This window comes from Bactrocera dorsalis, chromosome 5 (genome assembly GCF_023373825.1).
Source record: "Bactrocera dorsalis isolate Fly_Bdor chromosome 5, ASM2337382v1, whole genome shotgun sequence".
Classification (NCBI taxonomy): Eukaryota; Metazoa; Arthropoda; class Insecta; order Diptera; family Tephritidae; genus Bactrocera; species Bactrocera dorsalis.
In genome coordinates, this window is record NC_064307.1 from 68,406,515 (window position 1) to 68,430,679 (window position 24,165).

At 34.7% G+C, this 24,165-nt stretch overlaps 1 protein-coding gene and 1 long non-coding RNA gene across 2 annotated transcripts; both read left to right on the top strand.

Annotated features, from left to right (window-relative positions):
- Positions 1-513: 513 nt before the first annotated feature.
- LOC125778619 (uncharacterized) lies at positions 514-5,966 on the top strand. Its single transcript, XR_007422825.1, has 3 exons — positions 514-1,032; positions 3,928-4,516; positions 5,556-5,966. It is a non-coding gene; the product is annotated as an uncharacterized LOC125778619 (long non-coding RNA).
- A 2,413-nt stretch (positions 5,967-8,379) lies between these two features.
- On the top strand, positions 8,380-22,363 carry LOC105227833 (tribbles). Its single transcript, XM_011207368.4, has 2 exons — positions 8,380-9,770; positions 20,539-22,363. Exons 1-2 carry the CDS (start codon positions 8,935-8,937, stop codon positions 21,269-21,271), a joined length of 1,569 nt encoding a protein of 522 aa, XP_011205670.2. The 5' UTR covers positions 8,380-8,934; the 3' UTR covers positions 21,272-22,363.
- Positions 22,364-24,165: the final 1,802 nt, after the last annotated feature.

Genomic DNA, 24,165 nt, shown 5'->3' on the forward strand with positions numbered 1-24,165 from the left:
AATTTCCAGAATCAACTGACCAATACAAGCGAAATGAGACTACTGAAATCCGCAAATAAATAAAGCATTTTAAGGCGACAACGGAAAGCATAAGTGCATGGTTTAAGAACTTAACAACAACTAAGCGGCTAGTTGTGCGCTAATTGAGCAACAGTCAATGGACGCTACCTGAACTGCTCCCAACACGCTCCAACAATTATACTACATATGACAAGGCGATAAACACAGCAGTGTGTCTGGAGGAAAAAAACCATTAGCGAAAATGGCAAGCTGCACAAAGCCACATACTATAAGGTGGCACATATCTACATACATACATATTTATATTTGTGTGGAAAAAAACAACTTTAGTTTATTTACTTCCTAGTGCGCCTTTTTTTCAACATTTTTTTATGAATCTCATGCCACTATAAACAGAACTAAGGCGAGCGTGCTTTCATACTCATTAGCGGGGTGGTTGGAGAGCAGGCGATCGCTTGATCGCTTGGGGAGAGCGCAATACACGCCAACAGTTTCGTCTGCTGGGCGCTCATTGCCCTATCTTTGCAATATTTAGCTTTGCGCTCACTCAGCCGAGCGCCAAATGTTGCTGCTGTTGGCATATTACTGTGATTTCTCCGCAATGCGCAGAGTGCGCGCTCTTTTTTCGAATGCTCCACGCCAGTGTCAGTTAAATGTAACGTCGTTTACGCGAATTCAAAATTTTGAAAATTTTCGTTACAACTACAAAATTTGTAGGCTCTCCGCTGGCAGCACACAACCGGCTGGGAAATATCATTTAGCCTTTTGTTGGCGCTTTGTTGGCTGTGTGTGTGTGTAAATGGTTGTTGTGTGTTGTTTAGTTGTGGGGACTGTTAAGTTTGTGAGTAGTGCGCGCTTTTTGGTGCTGGTGTTGCTGGGGCTGTGTACGTAGGATTTCGAATTGAATTTTTGCGCGCAGCCAACAAACAAGTGGCGGTTATTTTTCGAATTGACTCACGTCTGCGCGCTATGGCGTTGCGGTGAAATACTTTTGAGAGCGTATATAAGTAGGTATGTATGTATGTGTGGATATATGTACATATGTATGTATGTATGCATGTACAAAAGTTAGCAATATTTTTGCAATTTAATGAAATTTTTGATGAATGAATAAAATTCAAGTTTTTTGAAATTATTTTTTATTATTATTTTGCTTTTTTCTGACTGCCTTTTAATACAATTTTACAATTCGAATTTATAGAAATTAATATTTTCTGAAACTTTAATTAGCTAGAAAGCTTTATTAAATTTCATTGACCGTTTTGAATTTTGAACTGATTTCACAGCCTTTTTCAGAAATTTTTTTCTCATATAAAAAATTAATTATTTTATTTGAATTTTTATTGTTACAAATATACACTATTAGCAAAGAAATTCTGAAATTATTGGAAAAATAATAATTTAAACTCTGCAATTGCAACGCCATTTCTGATGAGCCCTCGAAAAAAAATACACCCACTTTGGCAGAATAACTACTTACAGGATCAGCTAAAGTGAAAAAAAACTACGTGTTTTAGTTAAAACTCTAACTTAGAATTTGGACGAAGGAAAAAAAACTGAAAAATGGATTTTTGGCATACAAATAGTTGTAATCGAGAAAAAAAAAATTCGTCGTCCAAGAAGAATTAAGAATTATAGCTTAAAGACCTAAGTATGTCCATAAGTATGCCAAATTTCATGCAGATCAGTTGAGTAGTTCTCGAGAAATCTTATCAACAGATTTCAAAAACACAGTTTCGAGAAAAACGAATACAAGTTTTCAAGGCCGCATATCCGAAACTATTACTCGGATCAACTTGAAAATTTAGGATAACATACTAGAGGTGTTGTAGATTTTAATAAGATAATAAAAAAATCGATTTTTTGAAACCCATAAACCCATGTAAATCTTTCGATTTCAGTTCATTAATGCAAACTACCTTCAGATATCCGGGTACTAAACTCTCAAAATTATTGTCAAGCTCATTTTAATGACCTAAGTTCGATTATTAAAATCACTGTGTTCAACATTTCAATGAAACGTCAGATGACACTTGACAACTCGAAAAAAATATAGAAAAACTATAATACTCTTCATAAATAAAAAAGTTTCCATAGAAGAACATGGTTTTAATCGGTTGTAAGGCAGCTATATGCTATTGTAGACCGATTTGAGCAATTTTTTCGAGCATGGTACTGTTATTTTGGACAATAATTTATACAAAATTTCGAATTTGAAGATTCATCGTCAAATAAATATTTTCTTTTTAAACAAGAACGCAATTTTGATATTTAATTTGTATGGTAGCTGGATGCTATAGTAATCCTATCGGAACAATTTCTTCACAGATTATAACTTTACTTTGGACAGTAACTTATGCAAAATTTCATGCAGATATCTTGTCAAATAAAAAAGTTTTCCATACAAGAATTAGGTTTTCATCGGTCAGTTTATATGGCGCTATATGCTATAGTTGACCGATATCGACGGCTCCTACATATGAAAAGCTTCCTGGGGAGAAAAAGACATGTGCAAGATTTCAGATCGATATCTCGTTCATGTAAGTGTATGTATACAAACGTACAGATTTTTGGGTATTACAAACTTCTCGGTAAACAATTATATACATACTTATATGTATGTGTATAAAAGCAGCGTCTATAAAAGAGTACACATTATTGTCAATTCGAATTATACGTTATAAAGTAAACACCACAACTAACCAAGAACATTCGAAAAACACTCTTCCAGTCAGCAGCATGCAGGAGGATGCATTGCCGATCACCAAGCAACAAAAATCTCTTTACACAGGGCAACATAACAGCTGGCTTGATTAGAGGGTTGGCGCTTGCAGCAGCGCAATAGACAAAGCGATAGCACAGGACATGTGTTAGGTGGTTTCACAACTACCTGTGAGGTGGTAACATGCAGCTTGCAACCCTTAAATTCGTTTTTATATGAAGATGCCTTGAAAAGATCTGCATGATGAATATGGGTTGGTTAGCCGCATGGTGTATCCCACAACTGCAGTGACAGTTGAAATATCATTATGAATATTAAAAATTCCACAATTGTGCATAGAAATGTTTCCGCAACCGTAATAGCATGAGTTAGCGTAAACTTTGCGGTTTACATGAGCGGAAAGGGAACTAAAATTATGAAATTCCGTATTTGTTGCTGAAACACTTTGCACAGCCACATTGTGGCTAATAAGACTGACGTGTATCTAACGAAATTCACTTATACGATCTCTCTCTCTCTCTCAAATACTCGAACGTGTTTTTGTAGATAATTTCAAAAGAACACTTCGATCAAAACAACAACACACAGGCATACATACATATAAACAAATGCGGTTAATAGCACTGATTTCATCAGCTTATGTTATGTTAATTTAAAAGACAATGCGAGTTTTGTTTATCATCATTTTTGTTATTGTTGACATGGCGCTACTCAACTTCTAGTGCAAACACACAAGAGTATATGCATACATACATAAGTATGTATGTGGAATTTCCGAGCGTCCGCTTATCGGCTATTCTACTCAATTGTATTAAGAGCGAATGTTCTCAGAACTTCGCGAATCACGCTAGGGAGGTCGGTATTTTGGAACTTTTGCTAACTGATAAAATAGTGTTCGAGGCATGACTATTATCAAAAGTTATGAATCAGCTTGTTTTTTGGAATTTGAAATTTTTATTTTTTGTTTACAAAAATTTTGATAACAAAAGTGTTTACAATTTTTGCCATAATTTTGATAACAGTGGTGTTTACATATTTTGTACTCATGTTTGTTTCTTAGTATTTTTTAGCCAATCGGTATTGAGTAAAAAGTATTAAAGCTGTTCTAGATTCAAAAACAAAAAAAAAAATTGTGTACATACATATTTGTTTCTCAATATTTTTTTATTGTTGCATGACTTTAGCCAATCGGTATTGCCTACGTGCTTGAGATCGCGCCTGAAAGCTGTTCTGGCTTCGAAAAAAAAGTCTGCTCATAACAGTATCAAATATGATGAAATAGTCCATGAACCATACTGAACTGTAATGGGAACCCCACACTACCACAGTACCCACCTCTAACCAGCCCCACATCTAACCTAAAGTAAGATTGTGAAATACCGCAAAACGATTGCATTCAGCCATGGAATCATTTGCAGCAGTAGAATTTTCAATAAACTCTTTGTTGCCTACACTGAAAAGCAAGTAACAGATATACAGAACCTTATACTATAATTTAATAAATGATTTTATTATTCAATTGTAGAAGAGTACCGTATATAAGTTCACATAGTTTGTGCTGCTTGTGGCCTATAAAAAAATTGCACTTAAGTATTTTTTATTGTTTGTGGCAGCAATTGTTGTTGTGGATAATTGTTATTGAAGCCTATACATATATGACAGCAGCTGTGAAATGGCGAATATCATACAATAATATATTTTTTTCGTACCCAATTGTTGCTTACTCTCACACCCTTTTAAATGAAGTACTCGAGTGCTTATGTATGTTTGTATGTAAGTGTATATGAATTTGCAATATTTCTATTTCATCATATTTCGAAAGTGTTGCATACACCCAATACAATAGCATGGCAAACTGGTGTTAATTTCTGACACTTGTTATTGTGACTTCTGGCTGAATGGTGGGCCGCGACAGCTTTTAGCAAATGTAGAATCAATAACAATGTACATATGTATATATTTTTGGCATTTTGAACAAAAAAACCAGATTTATTATATAGAACGAACATACTAATATATGCCTATAGTTGGAACGATATTTTTATGCTGAAATTCGATTTTTAAATATTTTTTTAACGGCAGTTTTAAGATAATTTTTGAAAAAAATTTTGAGTTTTTATTTTTTATCGGCATTTTTAAGTAAATTTTACAAATTTTTTGGTGTTCGTTTTCTTCAAAAATTATGTTTTTGAAAACTAAATAATTTTTTAAACCAATTTTAAGACTTTTAAGTAAAATCAAAAATTATGTTTTTGAAAATCAAATATTTTTAAACCTATAAGTGTAAGTCACAGACTTTATGACAATAAGTGTTTTGAAAATATAATTGATATGATCTAATATAATTGATATGATTTTTTCTTTGTTTCCATGAAACCTGCGTAACCTTTCTAATTGCACATTAAATATTGAGGTGTCTTACTACTAATTTACAAATGACCTAATACTTATCTACAATATACAAATATATTTAACGCCAAAAAAAATACTCCGATAAATAATTAACACATTTTTGCTGTAAAACCCATCCATTTTTATAATACAGACATTAAAAAATATCGAAAATTATTAAAAATAATAAAAAAAATAAAAAAAAAAATCTTCAATTCAGTTCCAACCTGACTTTCTAACAATAAAACCACCCTAACAAAATTTCACAAACATTCTGCTGATCCTCACTTATATTGAAGTGAGCGTTAGCTGCCCATACTAGCGCATTTCCTCAACGAAATCGTCATAGCTACAATGTTGCTAACGCTCAATGCTTCGTATACGTTGACATATGCATCTCAACATTAAATTTTGTTTACAGAAATGCTACGAACAGCAGCTGAAACACAGCTATAGCTGAAATTGTTGAAACATACGCACTACGCACGCGCAACTGTACAAGATTTTCGAGTGATACAGCAAGCGCATGAGAGTGTGTGAGAGGAAATACCAATAGTGATGCTAAAGAATTGATGTGTAAAGGCGTAGGTAACTGCAATTGTACCTTCAATTAATTTGTGTTTAATACAAATATTTAATGTATTATGAAAGTGGGTTGAAAATTATTTTTTAAAAATCTTCTTGTAAGGTATTCAATAAAGGAGTCTTAGAGGTTTTTAAAATTTGGTATTTTTTATAAAATTTCTGCGCTAATCGAAATATTACTAGACATTACGAATGGTATTTTTATTTAGTTTATATAGAACATTTTTTTTATTAAAATGCCCTTAAACAAATAATTAATTTTTAAAATGCCCCTTAAACTCATGGTCTTTTTTTTATAAAATTTTTTGGTATTTCTATTAATTTTATATAGAACATTTTCTTTATTAAAATACCCTTAAATAAATAATTAATTTTTAAAATACCTTTAAAAATCACGGTATTTTTTTAATAATTTTTTTGGTATTTTTATTAATTTTATATAGAAAAGTTCCTTAATTAAAATACCCTTAAATAAATAAATAATAATTAAAATACCTTTAAAAATCACGGTATTATTTTAAAAATTTGAGGCATTATATATGGTATTTCTATTCAGTTTTTATAGAACATTTCCTTTATAAAAATACACTTAAATAAAAAAGTAATTATTAAAATACCCTTTAAAATAACGATATTTTTTAAATAATTTTTTGACACCATTTGAAATATTACTAGGCATTGTAAATACCATTTCTGTTCATTTTATAAAGAACATTTCCTTTATTAAAATACCCTTAAATATATTTATAATTTTAAAAATATCCTTTAAAACTCGGTATTTTTATAAAAGTTTTAGGCTAGTCGAAGTATTATTAAGCATTATTAATGATATTTGTTTATTTTCTATGATTATACTGTAGTCATCATTTCCTCCATAAAAATACCTTGTACTCATATGCATAATATACCCTAAACTGTACTAGTGAGACATGCCTTGGACATACTGCATTATACACAATTAGGTACAATACCATCAATTCCGGTACTATTTGGTTACAACTAAAATCCTAGACTTTCATCACTAACTAGTAAGAACATGAAGCCACCGACTTTGTGTTGCTAACGCTCCGCTGCAGCCACATGTTGACAAAGGAATTTTGCCCAAAGTCATTCATACCTGAGCACAACAAAGCAGCATAGTATTGAAATGTGTTGATGACCAGCAAGCAGCATTATTTGCAGCACCATGACATGTCCTGAGAGCGTGCTCTTTCACACAAAAAAACACACTAAATAAGTACGGCGTCAACTGTACTCAAACAAACATTTCACATTCGAAGGCAATGCGAGCGTATGATTGCTTGTTTTGAGGGTTGAAATGTGACGAAATTTGTAGCTTGGAGAGAGTATGCAGAGGCTCTTTGAAAACGCTATGGAAATGTGCATACCGATTGCAATAACAGAAGTTTTGAAAATCAGCATTAATGGTACGCTGTCGGTATGTGGATGTGTCGGTATGGGGATGCTTTGTTAGGGTATTGATATGCGAGAGATATGACAATTTTTTTTTGTTGTTAATAGTGAAAGGTGTTTTTGAATTGTTTTTGTAATTTACCTTGAAAATAAACTTGAAGGTTAACTGACGCGTGGGGTAATGAAGGTCTAATGATGTTACGGGAGTACGATATGCCCATATGTATGTTTAGGTGCCGATGTGGCGACTAGGTAGTCAAGGTAGTTATTGCAATTTTTGTGTAAATAAAATTTATAAGCATTTTTAATTTAAAAAAACGAAATTATGAAATATTCTGTAGACAACGTCAGATATAATAACCTATATATGTATAACCATTTTATAACGAATATTCTAAAATTGTTTGTTTGAGTATGAGTATATGATAACCAATATATAACCATTTTATAACCGAAATTCAATTTTGTGTCAATATTAGTAGTTTCTATTATATCGTTTTGCCTTCGTCTGTAGATTTACGAAAAGTGATTTCACGTTATTTCGTAATTTAAGTGCCGATATACTAAACCGTTATAAATACATATGTATGTACTATGTATATTTTGACTATTTTCAAATAATTTTGAAATCATTTAAAGTCATATCTTTGTCTTACTTACCAATAACAGTTTATTGCTCATGCTGCAGAATGAAATTTTTCTTTTTTTGCAATATTAATGTTAAAAAATATTATACCTTAACCTAGAACACTATTAAATTCGAACTTGGTACAATTGCTTCAAAAGGGCAGTACCTGAAGCAATACTCAGAGCGCATTTGCCGAGAAGTGCATACGACAGTGGTCAGTGACAGATCCTCTCATGCCGACCACTGCCATAAGAAGAGAGGAACACAACAGCAAGCATAAAAATATTGTTTGCATTTGTGTAATTGAAAAAAAAAAATGTATAGGAGAGGCCCATATAAAAATGGAGCGTTAAGCAACAAAAACAACACTTTCGTATCATACACAGAGAGTGCGAGTGAGCGCGTATATTTGCATCACTGTGTTGAAAAGTATCACCATAATGTAATGTGAGAAGTGTGTGCTGTGAGAGAACGAGTGTTTGCATACGAACAGCGCAGCCAAAGCAAAAGAGCTGAAGAGCACAGCAAAACAAATGCATGGAAAAGAAAAATATATGGAAGTCCGTCGTTTTCGAATCGACTTCGTTGCGAGGAAAAATTTTTCAAATATACGTTGCTGGCGGTGAAATAATTCAGTTGTATTTCAGCGAGTGAGCGCGTTAGTTGTAAATAAATATTTATTTGTGTGAAAGCCGTGCTGGCAAACGAGCAACGACACAACACAATTATTTTTTATATTAAAAGAAAATTCAACAATCTCGATGTTGAGATTATATTTGCATTAAACGCAATAAATTTATATGTTTCTGCCTGCATATAAATGTGTGTAATACTGAAATTTGCTGAAACTGCTTAAATTAAATTTAAAAAACTAAAATATTTTGAAGTGAGTTGGTAACTCATGCAATAACTCGAGAAAAGTGAAGTAAATCGCCAAAGTAAAAGCATAAAAACAAAAATGTCGTGTATATAAGAGATACGCAAAGCAGGCGATAAGTGAAGAAGAAAAGAAAAAAAAGTACATAAATAAAGCATAAGCAAGTGATAAGCGCGAATCTGTACACAACTGAAGAAAAAAGAAAAGAACTAATAAACTCCACTGTGATAAGTGCACCCAAAATTGAACTGTGACATTTACTAAATAAAAACATAAAAACCAAGCATACATATCAAAATGGATACCAGCAATAGTGTTCGTGCGCAAATTAACGAAAACCACTTAAATGTTATAAATTACGCGCCACCCTCACCTGCCTCCTCGCTCAGCTCCGAATCTATGGATGTTGTCATAGCGCCAAACAGTCCTTGCTCGCCTGCAAACACACCGCGCTTGCATAGAGGCGGCCCTGACAGCAGCTATGAACACTTCTGTACGCCCAAGAAATCGCTGGCGGATTCGCGTGTACTCGAGCGTATACGTGAAAAGCTTGGCACACCCAGCTCCCTATGTGAGATGCATGCGCTGCGCCCGGAACAAAGTCGTGAGGAGGAGGCGGTAAAAGTGGTTAAAAATCGGTTCCTAATAAGCACACAATTGTGCTACCTATCACCAGCTGTTGCTGCGCGCACACCCGCCTCCTATCGTCATCTCATCGATCTCAAGGCGTCTAGCCTACGTTGCACCGATGTCTTCACGGAAACCGAATACATCTGCAAGATTATCAACGAGCCACATGATAAGGTGCAACGCGCCTACTATGACATCAAGACGGCAGGTGAAGTAGCGCGCAGCTCTTTGTATGGTCATACATTGATACGGGATATACACGAAATTGTGCCATTGGATGCCAATCGTTCGTATCTGATAATACCGCCACCGAAAGCGCAAGAAGGTGCCGAGGGTGTTTATGAGGATCTGCATACGTACGTAAGGAATAAGCGGCGATTGCATGAAAATGAGGCTAAGGCGCTGTTTCATCAAATCGCCGAGACTGTGCGTTTATGCCATCAGAAGGGTGTGATACTGCGTGATCTGAAATTGAAACGTTTCTTCTTCATTGACGAAGCGAGGTAAGCTAATTTTAATGCACTACATTTTTTTTTATAAGAAGTTAAGGGGGTCACAATACAATAGAATGCTCTATTTTTTTTAACAAGTAAAGTTGGTTAGAAGCCAGGAGCCTAATAGACTAACCTAAGGTGCGTTCCGAACTAAACGGGGTTAGATCTCCGAAATAACAGCTCTCGGCCGGATATTTCCGCGTCGATTTCAGTAAGTGGAGCCGGCAGCTAAGGAAATTGGAGGTCCCTTCCCATGATAGTCGGTTCTATGTGATACGGAACGGACCTGGAGCTCTGTCAACTCGGCAGCTTACAACGAAATTACTTCAGGCATGTTTTCTAACGCTACAACAAAAGCAGCAACAACTAACCTAATATGTTTGGGTGTTCTATCATAAAACCCGCGTTTAAATTTTTTTCGAGAAAATAGAGTTTTGTTTGAATAAAAAAAAGATTCTCACATAAATTATTTTATGATTTCAACTGAATTGTTATCTAAGGGAAAAGTAAAGCCTATTATCAGCGAAACATACTATCAAACTATCAACGTCTCCGTAGCATTAAACAAACTTGCAAAAGAATGGTGATTACCAAATTGTTGCCAAACCTCAATTTGCGTTTCTATTCTTCTATTTAACACCTCTGCTCCTAACAACACACCCTCCCACCCTCCAATTACGCCAATTGTAGACTTTAATAGCTCGTTTACTCTGTTTACTTTACACAAATTCTTGCGAAGGTATTGTAAAACATTGACTCTCGAGCCAACATGTGTGAGCGCTCTGTACCATCGCTGTAGCGACGAGATGCTCTCACAGCAAAACAGCTCATTTATATATACATACGTATTTTTTCGTTAACGAGTTAAAAACCTTCAGTCTCAGAAAAAATTGTAGTAAATAATAATTTGCAAGCCGCAACGAAAAGTTGAAATCGACACAAGTTAGCAGCGTAAAAACTCGTTATTGCCATTAATGCGAGCAAACTTGACTCGCGTTGGCCGCGCTAAACTTTGCCGAACGCTCACTTGTTGCTCCAAACGCGATTGCGATTGCTTTTGCCAGACCGAACGGCTCACACGCATACGCAATAACATTGAATACGTCGCGTTGGGTTGAAGTGAGGATGGTGGCGGAGGTGATGGTGGGCGCAGCGCTTGCGTTTAAAAGTCTCATTAAGCGGAGAGAGCGTGGGGCGCACACTCAACATGTGGTGCAATGCGTTGTCTGTCGCTATTGCAGCAACAGCAGCTTGGGGCGCTGCAATGCCTAGCGTTGAGTGTGGAGGCCATTTACCAGGCTGTTGCGGTTGTCTACGGTAAATCAATGTTCGTGTTGCTTTGGCGCGCACGTGTGATATGCGTATGCTACAAAAAAAAAAAAAACTGAAAATCTAAAACTTGCGGAAAACGCCGAAATTGCACAAGAATATAGCACAAAAAATGTGTGCTTGTATGTGCTCTCTTTCATATTGAAAGCCAGTTTGCTTTGCTAGTCATGGCCGACAATCGAAAATGTTTCCAAACCCATCTGTCTGCTCATAATTGAGGCGTTTACACATTTACATGTGTATGTACATATGTATGCAAGCCAGTCGCGCAAGCAAGGTGTGCCCTCAACAGCGCTGGGAGCGCGGCTACGCAATTGCTGTGGTACACATATACGCGGCGACAAAATTGAGCACATACGGCGCACAAGGTGAATTCATCTTAAAAATTCATTCGTACATTGTTTTTTTTACTTGTACACGAAGTTTTATTGCCGACTGTATGTTGATATTTTTGTATTTTGTCATACTTGGGCGCCACACACTCTTAATGGGTCTTTTAAAATGCCGCAATTATGATGAGAAATAGTAGTTGTTGAAATAATCAAAAGCGGGCCAAACACTTACATAGGTGAGCGCATTATTTCGATAGAGCGCCGAAATGAGCATAAAGTGAGTAAAGTGCCTCGAGAGCATTTCGAAATTTTGCCTATTTGAAATTTATAAGGATTTTGGGAAATTTTTGAAATACTAAATGTTGAAAAATTGTAGTGTTATTGAAAATACAGATTTTTTTGAATGGACACATGTTTAAAAGTTAAATATTACATGTGGATAATACAAGAATTTTATTTATTTTTGGGGAAAATTTTCTAAGTACAAAAAGTTAAAAAAAAAAAACAGTTTTAAAATTGTTTGAAATACATTATTTTGTAAAAAAAAAAATATATTGTAAAAATACTTTTTGAATTAGATAACTTTTTTTGTTGAAAAACATTTTTAAAGATGAATATTATATGAGTATATAGATAATATCTGAAATTCAATTTGAATTTTTTTTTTTTAATTGTTTTGACCATAGAAAAAATTTTGAAATACTTTTTCTTGTAGGAAAATTTTTTTTTTGAAATATTTTGAATTTTTTTTTGGCCATTGGAACAGTTTTTGAAATACAAAATGTTGAAAAAATGAGTTTAAAATTGTTAAAAGTCAATTTTTTGCAGCAATAGAATTTCATCAGTTATGCAATATGTAGATAATATCATCTAGAGCTATATTATTTTCACTATAAATGCGTAATTTCATCAAATTGCGAAATACGAAGATAACCAATTAACAAACTTGTCGAAATTCGTCACTTTCCGAAGTGCTCACATGACGCTCTCGTATAAAAGCATATCACTCGTGATTAACTAATATTATAATATTAATAATTATATCTAAATTAGCGCTTAAAAACGAAAATTACAACTTTTTCCGCTTAATTATAAGTTACATTAGACTTTTAGGAAAAAAATTTCAAAACACATTCTTCGAAATCACATTGTACTTTACTCGCAAAAATTTCAAAATTCATTCTCTGAAATCGCAAACCAACGACTTCCACAAAAATTTCGTGTAGCGCGAGCGCATTCGCTGTTATGCCATAAATGTTGCCACAGCTTATCCGGTAATTGAAAGAGCCACCCACCAATTTACACAACGGCGAGTACCAGCATTGCCTAGCCTCTGGCCATTGGGCAAAGAGCCATCAAACCGGTCAAAAGTATATAAGACTTCACACATTGTAATGCTCATTTAACGGAGTTGAGACAACATGCACAAAGCAACTCAACTCTTTGCCTTGCTTATAGCCACTCTTGTAACTGCTCAGCGCTCAATCGGCGCTCTGCGTAAGCTCTGTAATTTCATGAATTACAATTTTAACGTTCATATTTAATTGTTTACATTGATTTAATGTTGCAATGACACGGAAAAACCATTTAAATCGCTACAATTTTATGATTTAAAATTTACAACAAATAATTGTTTTTTACAACAAATATTTTTTTTTTTCAAAAATATTTTTTTTTTGTTTAACAACAAATATTTTTTACAACAAATAATTTCTCTTCAACAAATAATTTTTTTTTCAACAACAACAAATATTTTTTTTACAACAAATAAGTTTTTTTTTACAACAAATATTTTTTCCCCAACAAATGTTGCCACATCCACACAAAAACTGTCGCTCAAATCAAAAATGCCAAAGTTTTCCGAAAAAAACACAGCAAAACTGACAAAAAATGTTGCCAACATTACAGCAACAATGTGCCTTGGCATGCCACGCTACTTGTTTGGCCACAAATCATTGTTGCTATGCCGTCGTGTCATGTTTAAGCAACATGCTGACGTTGCCGCTGCCAGTGCTATTGCGACAAGAATTTTTGCGCTTGCCCGAGTGCCGCAATTCTTGTTCTAGTTATTAATGTTGTTGTGCACAAGTAGTTGTTTGCTTTTTATTGCTGTTGTCTAACACCAATAACGCAATCAGTTTGACTTGTTGCCAACGATTTCATATTTTTGCTTTACTATTTTTAACAACTTGTGCTCGTACATGTGTTTGTATGCATGTACGTATGTAGTGGTAATATTTTTGTTATTTTGCTGTTGCAATTATTTTTTCATTTTGTATGTTTTAATGTTTTTTGTTTTTTAGTTTTGCTTTGTTTTTCATTTTAATTTTTTTGTTGTCTTTTTTTGTTTTGCTCTGGCTGGTTTTGTACTTTTGGTGCCATTGCCATTGCAATTTGTAAATTGCTAGCGTTTTCCGCTCTTCTGCACGCTGTTGCTACACACACTCAACTAAGTGTATATTTGTATGTGCATAAATGTGTATGTGTGTGTGTGTTGCTGCCGCTATTGGCGTTTTGTGTGGCTGCCACTGTCAGTGCTGGCAGCAAACAAGCGCTAGCAGTGATGACCATCATCGTTGCCATTGCGCATTTGCGCTTTTTGTTGCTATTGCTATTGTTGTTGTTCTTGCGGTTGCCGTCATGTGGCAATAAGCGCAAACGCAACAGTTGCTACTATTTGTTGTTTATGTTGTTGCCTTAGCTTTATTCTTAGCTCATGCGCTGGTTTTGTTGTTTTTATTGTTTTTGGTTTTTGTTGTTTTATCTCTTCTTGTTGTATTTTTATTGTTTTTTTTGAGTTTTACTTTTTGTTGTTTTATTTATTTTTTGTTGCTTTTGTTTATTTTTTGTTGCTTTTGTTTTTACTTCATCCGATTTTTGTTTGGCGGTGACGTAGGCGTTATTGAGGTCATTAGAGCTGTGGCAACAGTAGCGCGCAGAACAACGTTGTTAAAGCCATTTGACAAAAACTGCTGCGAATGAATAAATTATTGTCTCAGTGCTCGCTCTCCCCATTGAAATGAGTCTAAAATTAGCGTTTTTTCCATTTAAGTGGCATAAATTGCTAATTTATTTTGCAATCGCCAGTGCTCTTGTTCTTGCAGCAGTCAATTACGTCATATACAAAAAGACTGCATTATAACAGTAGTTTTAAATAAGGTTATAGCTGACTCAGCAGTAATAATTGCAACATGCTTTTAAATGTAAAAAGTTATAATCCAGTAATAAACATTGTACAGCAAAAAAAAAAATAAAATTATTTGCGTTGCATACCTCAAGGCGTGCAGACTTTTTTGGTCTTAAAAATTATATTCTTAAACTGTGATTAATCATACCTTGCATTATTTGCATCAGAGACATTATAAGGAATATGTACATATGTATAACTGTTCAGCGTGACGTGCTGAGACGGACTCAACCATCGTCAACTGTCTTTCCGCTCAGTTTTTGTATAGAAAACTTGTTTATTTCGTGACATATTTTAACGAAATTTGGTACAGATTATTTTTAAAGCCAAAGGTATAATCTCTCAAGAAATTGTTAAGTTTGGACTACTATAGCATATAGCTGTCGTACAAACTGAATGCTTAAAATAATATACTTGTATAGAAAACTTTTTAATTTTATGAGATATCTTCACGAAATTTGGCAGGAATATTTTTCCAAGGCAACTGTGCGAGCTCCGAAGAGAGATGTTTACATCGGACTAGCTGTCATACAAACTGAACGATCAAAATTATATACTTGTATAGAAAACTTTTTCATTTGATGAGATACCTTAAAAAAATTTGGTACAGATTATTTTTATTAACAAGGTTATAATATCTGAAGAAATTGTTGAAATCCGACTATTATAACAAATAGGTGTCATACAAACTGAATGATAAGAATTATGTATTTGTATGGACAAGTTTTTCATTTGATGAGATACCTTAATGAAATTTGGTACAGATTATTTTTATTAACAAAGTTATAATATCTGAAGAAATTGTTCAAATCGGACTACTATAGAATATAGCTGCCATACAAACTGAAGGATAAAAATCAATTGCTTGTATGAAAACTTGTTTATTTGTGAAGAATATTATAGCTTCGGTGCGAACGAAGTTCACATTTTTTAAAAATGTCTTGTTTTCTATAATATTTAATCACGCTTCAATAACCAGCAGCTGTCATGCAGCTACTTCATTTATTATTGATAAAGCTTCTTACTGCATTTTATTGCACAAATTCAATCTATTATGCTTGCTTAGCACATTGCGATTTAAAAGCATGTCATCCTCTTGATAACCAGCATAATTTGCAACATTTGACAAGCCTGTTCTACAAACTGTCAGCCAGCCCGCATGCAACATTTTGCTTCACTAAATACATATTTTTTACTACTTTTACTCCCTTGCCATTATAATTAGTTACTGCACAATATTTAAATGCAAATTATATATGCTGCTGCACTGCATTTTCATGCTTCATTAGCGCTGCCTAATCCAATGCCAGCACTTGAAGATATGCCTAAGCTGTAAAGCAACACAAAGCCACACTTATTCTTAGCTGCAGCACATTAAAAATGCACTCTGTCATTGTCACTTGTCAGACAATTGCTGGCTGACATGCAATTTGCGAATATTTTGCACCACAATCCGTTTAGCGCTTTGTTGCCAACTCACCACACTGCAATTGTCTCCATACATAGGTACATACATATGTATTCATGGCAAGAAAGCATTTACTTTAATCCGTAAGGGTAATATTACAAAAGTTATACACTGAAGCATGCATTTGGCAACTTTTGTCCTGCTGCCACCTTTGTTCAGCAGTTACAGCGAAGTCACGCAAGCCTAAAAGGAGTCATCAACTCACGTGAAGGGTTGAATTTTTCTCATTTCCATGCCTTGTTGCCAAGCAATTGTTATGGTTAGACAAACACAAGCACGAATTTACATATCTGCGTCGTGTTTTTTGCAATACAACGTTACAGTTTTCTTTACAGTTATAATTTTTTTTGTACCTTTATATTGCTTTTATTTGCTGCTTATGCACATACCTTTGTGTTTAGCTTAGTTTTTCCGCTTTTGTCTTCGATAAAGTATCCTTTATCAGCTGTTCTTGGCTGCTTTCGCTTTTGTGTTGCGCACTGCTTGTTGGCTTTTCATTCATCCACTTTCATTTTCCCATTGCTTTTATTATGCAAATCAAGCATTTTCTTTAAAGTCGCTTTTCTTTGGTGCCACCTTTTGCGCACAACAAAGAAACCGGCTATTGCGTGTTTGCCTTATCGAACTTGTTGTCGGCCTCAAGCGGCGTGTTTGAGGCTTGCGAAAGTAATTATATCTGGTTTTTGACGATCGTCGCAAGTGATTAGTAATATATGCCTAGGGTTTTTCATAATATTGTATATGGAGGAAGTCGACAGCTATTCTCGAAATTGTTTCACAATATCGTTTAATCAATTTATTATTAGTTTTGTTTTATTATTTATGTTTTAAATATTATTTTTTTATTTTTTTAATGTTAATTTTTATATTTTTTATATTTTTTAAAATTTTTATATTTTTTTAAATTTTTTTCAACATTTTCAATATTATTTTTTTAATATTTAAATCAAATAAATTTATTAGATATTAGTTTTGCTTCTAAGTTAATAATAATTTATATTATTTTGAAATATTTTTTAATATTTTTTTTTAATTTTTTCAAACTATTTTTTAGATTTTTTTAATATTATTTTTTAATATTTTGATATATATTTTTTTAATATTTTTTATTTTTTTTATTTTTTTTATATTATTTTATATTATTTTTTATAAATATATCATTTTATATCATTTTCAAGATTTTAAAATATTTTATTTTGTTTTTATATCTAGTTTACTATCTATTTTCTTATTTTATTTTTTAATATTTTTTGAAATATTTTTTTATTTTTAATATTTTAATTTATTATTTTTTTTTTATTAAAATTATGTTAGAAAAAACTTTAAATAATATAAAAAATATATAAAATAAAAATTTCAATTTTTATTTCAATTTCAAATTTTTATTTACATACATATATATTTTTCAGTTTTATTTTTTATTTTATTTTTTAATATATTTTTTTAATTTTCCATTTTATATTTCATCAGTAAACTTGAATCATAATAAGTTCCCATTCTTACATTCATATCTATGTACATACATACATATGGGCATATGGGCATATGTATGTATGTGTGTACATAAAATTTTAGCGTTTCTAATTTCAAGTTCATTTTTATTAGCACATTCGTCATCGCCTTTGTCTCATTGTCGACATTCAATTTTTAGCTCTCAAAGACACATACGAACAGCCAACATACATTCATACATACAAATACATATACATAATTGCGTGTCTATGACAATTTTCATTACCTGCAAGGTTCATTTTCTAAATTTATGCACTTTACTAAGTTATTTTCACAATATTCTTTAATTATTTCTTTCCGTGTACCGCAAATTAGCTTTGTAAGGCGGCACAACTGTAAATTTCTACATTTTCTCATGCCGTTTCCACTTTGAATTCGTATACAAATTATGATTTCTCTCGCTTGCGCGCTTTGTATTGAAAATTTTCATAGCCCAACAACTACAATATGCAATTGACCCTGACTCTGATCTACAAATTGTAGTCTCATCGCTACATCTGTTTGTTTTCTTGAATTTAAATCCCACAAAAATTGCTTAAACATGCAATGGCAACAACAATTTAACGCAACTTTGGGCAAGTGCGTTTAAAAAGTCCTTCAAATTTTCTTTATTTATTGTATTTTATTTTACATTGGCGCTTTACGCGGGCCAAGCGCTATAAAATGCCACAGTATGATCAAAAAAAAAAATTATAAAAAATTAAAATTAAAAAACTTTAAAATAAAAGAAATTTTAAATTAAAAAAAATTTAAAATTAAAAAAAATTAAAGTTAAAAAAAAAATTTTTAATTAAATAATGTAAACATACACACACATAGCTTGTTGGTGCTCACTCTACACGTGTCTCTTACAACACCGCTGGCTTATGCTCTCTGACGCCGCCAAACAACAAAGTATGTAGTCGTGCCTCCACATGATTACTCATATTTTATTTAAGAAAAACCAAAAAAGTGATTGCATTGCAAACATTAACCAAATAATGTGTAATATGCGCGCGCTCGCTCGCTTTTTTTATTTTTTTTTATTTAACCACTGCCTCTCTTCAACGCATTGCCGCGAGGTCAGTTGGTGAAGATCACTAGCGCGCTGCCAGGCCGCGCTCTCGCGTTCGCTTATGTTTTTCGGTTGTCTTTTAGCTGCTCATATGCGCATATGTGTATTTGTTGTAAAATTTATTGCATTACCCCCACTTGTTGTAGTGCTGTGACTATTACAGTTGCTACTTAGTGGTAATATCAGGGTCAGCGCGAGGTTTTTCGTTATTCGAATTCAGTGCTTCTTTCATGTGCTCGTACACATATGCCATATACACACATATATAGATATATTTGTAAATTTATTTATATTTTTTTTAGCTTTTCTTTGCTCTTCAATGCAATGTTTGCACCGCCATACAATTTGGCGTGCTTCCTTTTGGCGCTGGTTTCTTGCCTGCCTGCCTGCCTGCCATACCAAGCCCATTTTGCGCGCTCGCCGCTTGCGCTCACCTGCCATTTATTTCTTAACCGTGCTATTGCTCTATTATCTTATAAATGACATTTAGTCGAAGTTTTCTGTCTGTAAGTCTCTGCCGCCGCGCCCGCTTGCAGCTCGCCAAGTCAGCTGTACGCGCTTTCAGGTCAATGGGTCATTGCAGTTTTGTTTTAGTTTTTTCTCATGCGCGCTAGCTCAGCCAAAATCAGTTTGGGCCAACGCCTACTTCATATCATTTGTGTATACAAATTAATTCCGATTTTTATTTTGTTTTTGTGAGCAGCGCTGTGCTACAGTTACGTGTGCTGGTGCTGCGGCTCATTAATTTACGTCATATTAACACTTAGCGCTGTGGATTGGCTCATTTCAATCAAGATTGATTTGCTTTTGCTCAATGTCAGCTGAGCTACATACATACATACATATTGACGCGCTGGACAACTACATGTACATATTGTTCAACCACACACATATTTTTGACGCGCTTGCGTACCGGACGACGCGCGTTTGCACAACATCATGAGCTCACTCATTACTGCGGTGTTTTGGCTCAATCAATCGTCATATATTTTTGTTGCAATTATTTCACAGTCTCAATCACACATGCTTTGCGGTTATTGCGGACGGGAAAAAACAGCGTTCATGGCATTAAGCGTTCAGCTTCACCCGCTTCTATTTGTTGCGCGCACAAAGCCAAACCCTTCACACATCGCGTACGGCTATTCGAAATGCTTGCTTGCTTCATTGATTATTTGACTTTTGACGATCAGTTGATCTGTTGAAAGATCAGCGCACGCAATAATGGCGCGTTGTTGCTCCATATCTGCTGCTGAGCGCACTCGTTTGCTGCCAGCCGCAGAGGCCTACAGCTTGCAGTCTCTTTTCTGCTGGTTGTTGGCTCCACGTTGCGCTCTCAACTTTGTATTGAATAATTGATTTTAATTTGTTTTCATTTTTAATTCGTTTACTTGACGCTTGTCGTTGCCGTTGTTGTTGTGGCTTACTCAATTACATTTGAACGCCGCGTGCGCTGCCGGCCGACATTGAATTATGTATTCAACGCTTTCAAAAGTGTACAATTGCACAAAAAACATTTCGATTATTTATTGTTGGGTCAGCGATGTTGCTGTTGCATTATAGTGGGAATTTTCGTGTTGAAAGTCGTACATACAGACATAAATATTGGGTAGTCGAAAAAGTCTTTTCGTATTTCTTCAACTATTTTTTTTATATTTATAATAAATAATAAATAAAACACTGTATGGTATGACACAATGTAATTGGTAGCACTGAAGATCTACGATTACAACTATTGACCAAATACGAAAAGACTTTTTCGACGAGTCAATACATGCGTATAAATTTACACTTACGGTTTTAGAATACTTTTTAGTTTAACAAAAAAATGTTATACTCAACCAATTACTTCTGAACAACACTAATTTTTCCTTTTCTCCTGTTTGCTCTCATTTTAGAACGAAAATCCAGTATGAATCGTTGGAGGGTTCCATGATACTCAACGATCCCGCGGATGACACACTGAGCGACAAGATTGGTTGCCCGCTCTACACTGCGCCCGAACTGCTCTGCCCGAACCCCACGTATCAAGGCAAGCCCGCCGATATGTGGTCGCTCGGCGTTATACTGTATACAATGCTTGTTGGCCAATATCCGTTCTATGAGCGACCCAACTGCAATCTGATAACGATCATACGACATGGTCAGGTGCAAATACCCTCCTGTTTACCGCGTCCGGTGCGTTGGCTGCTTTTGTTGCTACTTTGTAAGGACTACAAGGAACGTCTGCATGCCGATGAGGTATTCTTAACGCCGTGGCTGAAGCAACAGCGGCCACACGATTACGTTTACCTCTCGGTCGATACGAATTTGGATGATTTGGAAATGGAAAGTGATGGCGATGACACCGATGTGTTGGAACAAACATCACGTGTGGAGGGAGGAGCACAGCAAATGCATTACACTAAAGACTGCCAAGTGGACAACAATAGTAATAATATTGCTGCCGCACACCACTTTGTTACTGAAGAAGACTGTGAAGAAGACGAAGACGCTGACGAAGATGAAGACTCTGACGACTGTGATATTAGCAATACGGAGCCGTTGAATTATTCGCGTACGCATACAACAGCCGCCGGCAATAGCCAGCAGCATGCAATTGTTGTGGATGATGACGTCGAAATGAGCTGATTACACATGCGTGTGTATTATATAAATGACGTCGACGATGTAGCAACAGCGGCAATTGCAGCGTTGGTGGTCGGAAAGTCATCTACGTGTTCAATGTGGTGGTCGGTGCGGTAGCTGGATATCTAAGCGCAGGCGCTGTATGATTACGCCATCCTACAACTCCTCCTCCACCGCAGCAACAATTACACACACACACACACACACATACATGCAGGCATAAACATACTTTCACATCATGTTGTTTGTTGTTGTCGTCGTTTGTCATCACACAATGTTTGTTTGTCAACGTTGTTGTTTGGTGCACTGCAAGCAGGCAGTTGTTTGCCGGCGCTAAGGCAAACAACTCAGCTGTCGCCGGCAAACAACTCAACTGTCGCCGGCAACTCAACGGGCCGCCGCGTCAGCGTTGGCAACGTATACGCACGCGCGCGGCCAACATGGACGTATGCAGTTTGGCAGACACATGCATCGTGGCGCTGGCTGGGCCTCTTGTGGTAGCAGGCGTTCAAGCTCTTACTTTGGTAGTGCTTGCTGTAGACAACGTTGAAAATTTTTATTATGGTTCCTCACGTCACCACCCGCCTTCCATTTTTTTTATAAATTAAATACTTAGTATTTTTTCCATTCAAAGTGATTTATGTAAATATTTAAACAAAAAGTAACTCTAAACTGCCTTTATATAATGTATTGTAGTTGCAGTGAATTTACTGAAGCACTCGAATTCTTGATTGTTGTTGAGTTTTTACTTTGCTCCTAAACCGAAATGTACAATTATTATAGCATATTATGTAAGTGTGAGAAAAATTATTTTGCAAAAAATGCAACACTGTGCTATATTGGTTAATTTGTAGCCTTATTCCTTTCTGCGCTAAAATGTTTAATAGCCACTGAATTTTTTAATTATGTTGTTTAAGCATTTGTTTTGATTTGTATGCGTTGTTTTATAAAGAAAATATTGAAACAAAAACACAAAAAATTCAAAAAAAAAAGAAATACAAAAAAATTACAGACAAAGAAGCAACAAAAGCCATAAATTGAAATTCAAAAATTAAGAAATAAAAGGTTTGAATTTGATCTCAGGCGGATTTTAAATATATGCATTTTTATTTTCAAACAGATGCCGGGTGTATGTATCGGAGAAGGTAGTATTATTATATCAAAGTTGAACCATTTCGAAAGAAAAAGAAAGAAAAGAAAAGAAAACACACAGAAACTTAAAATTTAATGGAGAATGTTTATTATCTTTGGAAAGAACATGCTTTGGCATTCATTTTCTGAAGATTATCTCTTTCAAATGTTGGACTAGACTTTAAACTTTACATATTCCGACGGAAAAAAGTCTAACGGTGTGATATCACACGATTTTGGTGACCAAACAACCGGCTCAGAATGTAAAAATATCTGCTCAGCGAAGTGTTCTCTCAATACTTCAATTGATAGCTGCGATGTGTGAAAGTGGCGCCGTCCTGTTGGAACCAAATGTTCCCGAGATCAATTCCAGGCATCAAATAGTCGGTTACCATGACAGTATTACGTTCTCACCGGCACCATTTTGGAAGAAATATGGATGGATGATATCATCGGCCCACGAACCACACCAAACCATTGTTTTTCTGGATAAAATGGCAGCTTTTGGATCTGCCCTTCGTCCCATATGCGATAATTTTGCTTATTTACATAGCCATTGAGCCGGAAATAGGCTTCATCGCTGAACAAAATTTGTGTCGGAAAAGTCAGATCTTCTTGGAACTTTTCAAGAGCGAAGCGATGTCGCTTGGAAAGGTCGAGCGGCTTCAGTTCTTGCACAAGCTGTATTTTATACGCCTTGAATTTAAGATCTCGACGTAAAATGTGCAAAGTCATCTCATACGTCAGTCGGAGTTGCTGCGAACGGCGCCGAATCGACTCTCCATGGACTTCGTTGTACACTCTCAGCTACGTATGCTATATTTTCTTCACTGCGTGCTGGATGTGCTCTTTTCGGTACAAGATTATCCAATAATAATTACTGGATCTCGAGATGGGTGATGGTGTTGCGAATAGTATGCTCAGTAGGCCGATTATGTTGACCATAAGTTGAGTGAAGCGCGAGAAACCTATTCTTTACAGAACGTGAAATTTCGTAATAAAGTTGAACGATTTGAAAACGTTATTCAAACGTGGGTCTTTCTATGATAAAATGCCAAACAATATTAAACAGAAATAACATGATAGCTTGACACGACTCAAACGTCATCCATCAGAAAAGGCTACTAAAAAAAAGTGCCTCTACTTGGCTCCCCCGTCATAAAATGGTTTGGTATTAAACTTGTTTACTTTATTCACCAAGAAGATCGATTGCTGAAAGCAGTTTTCATAACTTTTGTCAGAAACTGTATATTTCTCGCATTCTAGACAGTAATTCTCTAAAAGGCGAACGGTTCTGAGGCTACAAGAAGTGCCATTTAATTCGAAAATCTATTGGGTTAGCGCAAATCAACGCAGTAACCGAGAGGGACTCAGTATTCTGGGCGTGAGTTAAAAATTATATACCTTTAGAAGAGAACATGTATTTAAGATGCATTCAAATTAGAAAAGATAACAGTTACTGAGTATGAGGTACTTAGCTTCTCGTCAATCAGACGGGGATCTCGAAATGATACGTATGTACATATGTGTTGTATAAGGTAATATTATACTGTAGTATGGTAGTTAATCGTGATCTCGAAAAATCAATATAAATATCAGAATTTATATGCCATATGTTAATAATGATTAATTAAATGAAATGGTTAGAATTTCACTTGAAGGACATGACAAAAAATTTAAATTTTCCTAAAATCAATTTAATTTATATACATACATACATACATGTATGGGAGAGTAAAAAAGTACAATTCACATTGAGAGCATTT